Source organism: Conger conger, chromosome 13, assembly GCF_963514075.1.
Source record: "Conger conger chromosome 13, fConCon1.1, whole genome shotgun sequence".
Taxonomy (NCBI): Eukaryota; Metazoa; Chordata; class Actinopteri; order Anguilliformes; family Congridae; genus Conger; species Conger conger.
In genome coordinates this window covers 35930842-35936549 of record NC_083772.1, presented here as the reverse complement: position 1 = coordinate 35936549, position 5708 = coordinate 35930842, and the positions used below count along the sequence as shown (strand labels likewise).

The window sequence follows — 5708 nt, the reverse complement described above, 5'->3', positions numbered from 1 at the left end:
TTTCTCATTTACATTTCTAGTAAAAAATTTAAAAAACAGATGGGGAAATCCTAAATGCATTTATAGCAGATAGAGTACAGTAGCTTTGTAAATTTCCTACACTGGTTCTCTTTTCTGACCTCTTCCCAACCACCAAATATACAGTAAACGCCAGCACACGTGTGCGCGCACACACATATACACACACATACACACACACTTTTGAAATAAGTTTCCTTCCTTAAGTATAATTATATTTTTCTTCCTGGTGACAGGCTTCCTTTCTAGCACAGCTCTGCTCATGCGAGAGACCACTGCACCACCAGCCCTGCTTTCACAGCTCTCACTTCCTGCCACTTGATGAAACAGCTTCACGTTTCTGCTTTTTCTGAGCGACGGGCATCGTGTGCCCCGGCAGAGCAGTGCATTGCCCTTGCTGCCTGGCCAGGATCACACACACACACACCGGGAATGCTCGGACCGAACAGGTGAACAAGGTACGCAGCGTGAGGTGAGTTAACTTTACAGCTACCTGTCATTCTTCACAAATCTCTGGTTCTTACACTAGCAAACCAAAACTGACAGTAAAAATGATTTAATCCAATTAGTCTGCGATAGTTGCGACCGTAAGATTCAGCCCAGATTCTTACTCCAGCAAAGCTCCAAAACAAACACTTTTGTTCACAAGACTTATAAATTCAGTGTTTCATTAGCATCTTTATGTAAACTAGGTTTCTTTGGTTTGATAGGAACTGGTTTCTGCTGCAAATACAGATTCAGGAAATCATTATTAGCAGCAGAAACCCAAGGTGACTGTTCTTTAAAATGGTTCATTGTACATTTTGCTACGTGACCACATGACCCAGTCTTATGTAACGGCCAAAATATGGCCATAGTATAGTATGTCACCACAGAGGTACTTGCATGGCTATTTAACGACACTGATATCATGGCAAACACCATCTTAGATAGAGGAGTACACAACATTTAATTAATTTATCACAGTTCAGTGTAAGAGGTACTTATGAAAGATGAGTGTATTCTGACTATATGCGTGTGGGTGTACTTGCATGTGTTTGTGTTGCACAACATTAATCTCCAGTGCAACAACCTGTGGCACAATGCAGGACTTGAAACAAAAAAGATAATAATTGTGGATCATTGTGCATTACTGCAAATGCATTATGCTTTAAGCATGCTTTGTCAGATCAACGTTGCTACAAGAATGGTAATGACTGTATGGTGATTTCCCCTTTTATTTATCTTTTCCTCCAGATTCACCATAGCCGTGTTGCATGTCAAAGAGTAGAGTAGTGTCTGTTGAAATGGGGAGGAGCTTTTACCAGCTCCTGTTCCTGCTGTGGGTGTTCGCTCACACCCGCAACATGACCGCAGGCTTGGCCCTCTCCTCCGCCCGCCCCATGACTGAGTCACCGAGGTCGACTGCCGGGGAAGACGCACATCTTGAGCAGACGAGACCCGGTGGATTTCACCAGAGCGCAGAACACAACCGGTCCTCCACCACAACACTGCCCACAACAGGACCCGGCTCTACCCGTCCCCAACAGCCTGGTGGACAGCCTACCATGCAGAAAATGGCAACATCTGAGGTGCCGGCACAGTTCCCCACAAGGCCCAGAGAGGCGGCCTCTGCTGGGAGCATGAGCACAGGGGCATTACCTGGCCAGGTAACCTCGGGAGGACGGTCCATCACGAGAAACCCATCATCTAAAGAAGAGGTCCAGCACGAGTCCACCCAGTCCAGGCTTGCCCAGACAGTTTTGGGAGAATCCAGCCCGAACATCCCTAACCATAACGACACGGCAGCAAGCACTCAGGCAGTGCAGCTCACAACAGCAAAGCTGCCAAAAACCTTTACTCCCACAGTGCAGGCCCTCAGCCAACACGTCGCATCCACTGCCAACCCCGCCTCAACCCACCATCCAGGAGATCCCCCAAGCACCATTGCCTTCTCTAGCTCCACCAGACAAACAAGCACTGGCTCCACCAAACACACTGCAAAAACAGGCACCATCCTGGTCACAACCTCCATCTCAAAAACTACAAACGACTTAACTCCTACCCCTTCCCCAACCACCAATACCACCCCTACAAGCACCATTGCTGTGATGTCATCCTTTGCTCCGGCAACCATTTCAATAAGCACAGGCAGTACGGCCCCTGTTCCCAACCCAAAGGGGACATCAAAACCGCCGGTGGCGACACCATCTGGCGGAGGCTCTGGCGGAGGCTCGAACACTGGAGTGGTGGTGGCAGTCCTGCTGGGCGGAACCCTGTTGGTGATGTTAGTAGTCATTGGGTTCATCATGTACAGGAGGCGCCACTTCCGGGAGAGGCAACTAAATGATGGCACATGGGCGGGCCCCTCTCCGTTTCTGGATGGCAGCAGCGCTGTTGCCGGCGACCCCCGGCTCATGGCGGACGAGGAGGGCGAAGACAGGCCGCAGGACTCTAAGCGGATCTCTCTGATGGGCTTCTTTCCCCGCGGGTTCTCTCGTCGGCTCTCACACCTGAAGGAGGTCGACGAACAGGTGCTGATGACTGATGTCACAGTAGGTAGCACCTTCGGCCAAGCTCAAGAGATAGAGCTTGGCTCTACTAATGGAAAACCACCAGACCAGAACCAAGGATCAACCCAGGGCCAGAACCAGGGATCAAATAAAGACCAGGAAAACAACCAGGACCCAAACAAAGACCAGGAACAAAATGAGAAGCAGATTCAGACCCAAGATGACACCACCGTCAACACATCCGCCTCTCCCCCTGCAGTGGAGTCATCAGCCCAGCTCCCTGCCCAGTTGGAAGACATCAGCCAAGACCCCACCCCTCCTGAAGCTGAAGCCACACCCCCTCCTCCACAACTGGATGAGAACAACTTGGCATCTTTTCCCATTCTTCCTTCTCTTGACCTACAGGAAGTTGACCTGGGTCCCCTAGTCAGTGAAACAGACATTACGCCTCCCCCGCCGAGTGAGATAAGCATTGTCCCACCCCCTCCGCCACCTCTACCCTCATAATTATAACCACCATCGCCAGCATCAGCACCTATTCCATCATAACCATCAGAGCCAGCAACAACACCAATTCCACCAGCCCCATAAGAGACAGCAGCAGCACCAATGCCATCAGCCCCATAAGAGCCAGCAACAACACCAATGCCATCAGCCCCATAAGAACCTGTAACAACACCAATGCCATCAGCCCCATAAGAACCTGTAGCACCATCAATGCCATCAGCCCCATAACAACCTGTAACATCACCAATGCCATCAGAACCATCAGAGACAGCAGCAGCACCAATGCCATCAGCCCCATAAGAACCTGTAGCACCATCAATGCCATCAACCCCATAAGAACCTGTAGCACCATCAATGCCATCAGCATTGGATTTGTGTACATAGTTACATGATTATTGTAAAAAAGATATAGTAAAATTGGATTGGTGTAAATAGCTAGCAAGCTAACTTGACACATTGCCTGGAGAACATTGCTTGCTTACTGTATTGGATTGCTTTTTATTTATATTATCTTTTACAACTTCTACGGTTGGCACAAGTACCTAATTTCATCTTCATGACTTTCAGAAAGAAGCCTAAGTGAGGTGAACAATGAATGTCATGTATGTAGTCGATGTTTGTTAAACTGGTCTTAAATGCATGCAACTATGAGTAAGTTAAGTCACAACAAAAGCCTACGCAATAAAAATAATCTGAATAAATTGGACATGTAGTCTGTAATAAGAAAAGTACTCCTTAATAGGAAGACCCATCGATATCATCGATGTAGCCTAGCTGTCTGATGCTATAACGTTAACAGCAGTATAACGATAATTCTAGGTACCATGTCGTGGTTAGAAGCAGTCTTAAGTTAGGCGCCTATATCTTTGGATATCAAACTACAAAGCATATGCTGATGTTAGGCTATATTTAACAAATAAATGTCTATTTTCCCCTAAACACATGAAGTCTCTGACTAATTTAGTAACCTTATGCATAAAATGGCTTTAAGACATTGCAACACATAACAATCCATACTTTAACCTAGCTAAAGTTATCTGTTAACATTAAGTTACCTAAATCTACTAATTAGGCGGACATTAATGAGCTAACATGATTTAAGCCACATTGTTAATTTAATGCAAATGTGATAATAAAATAAGTATCAAAATACTGTTGGATTTGGACTTTTTCCTCAATGGAACTAATTCTTCCTGACCATACAACCATATTTTGTCTTTAAAGTATACATTCCAAAATGTTATATTTGTGTATTTTCACACCAAAGTATTTGTTCCATCCACGTCCTGGAAAATTATATTTTACAGATATTGACAGTGTGCCAAGATTGTCCCCTGCTTGGTCTAATCAACTGTACGCCGCTGTGGATAAGAGCGTCTGCAAAATGCCATTAATGTAATGTAAATGTAATGTGTGCTTCATAATTATTGGCACCCTTAATAAAAATGGAGAAAAAAGGCTGCATATAATAAATATGGATAATGATCTATATTTTATATGAAAACATATGAGAATACTATATAATTTATTTCAATGCATTTATTTTCATGTTTCTTATTAAGTCATCACATTTAGTTTTTCCACAATTTTTATACACTCACCGAGCACTTTATTATGGACATTTTTACATTACATTACACCAACTTATTCATGCGATTATCTAATCAGCCAATTGTGTGCAATGCATACAATCTTGTAGATACAGGTCAGGAGCTTCAGTTAATGTTCACATCAACCATCATAATGGGGAAAAAATGTGAGAGGACAGGGTGGTTTGAGTATCTCAGAAACTGCTGATCTCCTGGGATTTTCACATACACTAGTCTCGAGAGTTTGCAAAGAATGCTGCAAAAAAACTAAAAAAAATCAGTGAGCAGCAGTTTGGCAGACAGAAACACCTTGTTAATGAGAGACGTCAGAGGAGAATGGCCAGTCTGGACAAAGCTGACAGGAAGGTGCCAGCCATGCAAATAACACATTACAACAGTGGTATGCAGAAGAGCATCTCTGAACACACAATGCATCATAGCTCTAAGTAGATACAGCAGTAGAAGTCTAAAAAATAAGTCAAATAAATACTTAAAGTGCTCAGTGAATGTATATTGCAAATAAATATTGTAAATAAAATCAAACAAAGTGAAATTGTTAATTTTTTCAATCTCAGTCTAAAGGAACTATATTGTGTCATTCTATCACTTCATGTTTCACTACAGGATAAAAATGAGGTAACAAGCAAAATCCCTTCAGGATGGAAAAGCCAAAGAACTGTCAATTCAGAAGACACAGATGGTAATTGACAATCAGAAGTTGGGTAATGGGCACAAAAAAATACATAAACAGTTAAACATGCCACTTAGCACTGTAAGGCAATAATAAAAAGGTGTAAAACATATGGAATGGTTGCAAACTTGCCAGGAAGAGGATGCAAGTATATATTATCCCCATGGATGGTAAGGAAGATGCAATAAGTAACTCAAAAGTCACAGTTGTAACTCGGGGTCACCAAGTCTAAAAAAAGAGCGTAAAATGGCACCTCCATACCAACAAACTCTTTGGAAGGGTAGCACGAAGATAGTCCTCACTGAGCACAATAAACAAAACCAAGCATCACTGGAATTATGACTGGAATATGGTGCTATGGTCAGATGAGACCAAAATGTATGTTTTGGCCATATACACCATCAACATGTT

At 43.7% G+C, this 5708-nt stretch overlaps 1 protein-coding gene across 2 annotated transcripts; it reads left to right on the top strand.

Moving 5' to 3' along the window:
• The first annotated feature begins 258 nt into the window (after positions 1-258).
• LOC133107995 (protein EVI2B) lies at positions 259-4169 on the top strand. 2 transcript variants are annotated; one of them, XM_061217378.1, is made up of 2 exons: positions 259-476; positions 1255-4169. In XM_061217378.1, the coding sequence occupies exon 2, from the start codon at positions 1275-1277 to the stop codon at positions 3015-3017; it is 1743 nt and encodes a 580-aa protein (XP_061073362.1). In that variant the 5' UTR covers positions 259-476; positions 1255-1274; the 3' UTR covers positions 3018-4169. The 2 variants fall into 2 exon arrangements, with proteins under 2 accessions (XP_061073362.1, XP_061073361.1); XM_061217377.1 differs by having other exon boundaries at positions 259-490.
• Positions 4170-5708: the final 1539 nt, after the last annotated feature.

Bases quoted from the DNA above. Each gene is read 5' to 3' on its own strand.
- LOC133107995 (XM_061217378.1), top strand. From the start codon at position 1,275: ATGTCAAAGAGTAGAGTAGTGTCTGTTGAAATGGGGAGGAGCTTTTAC.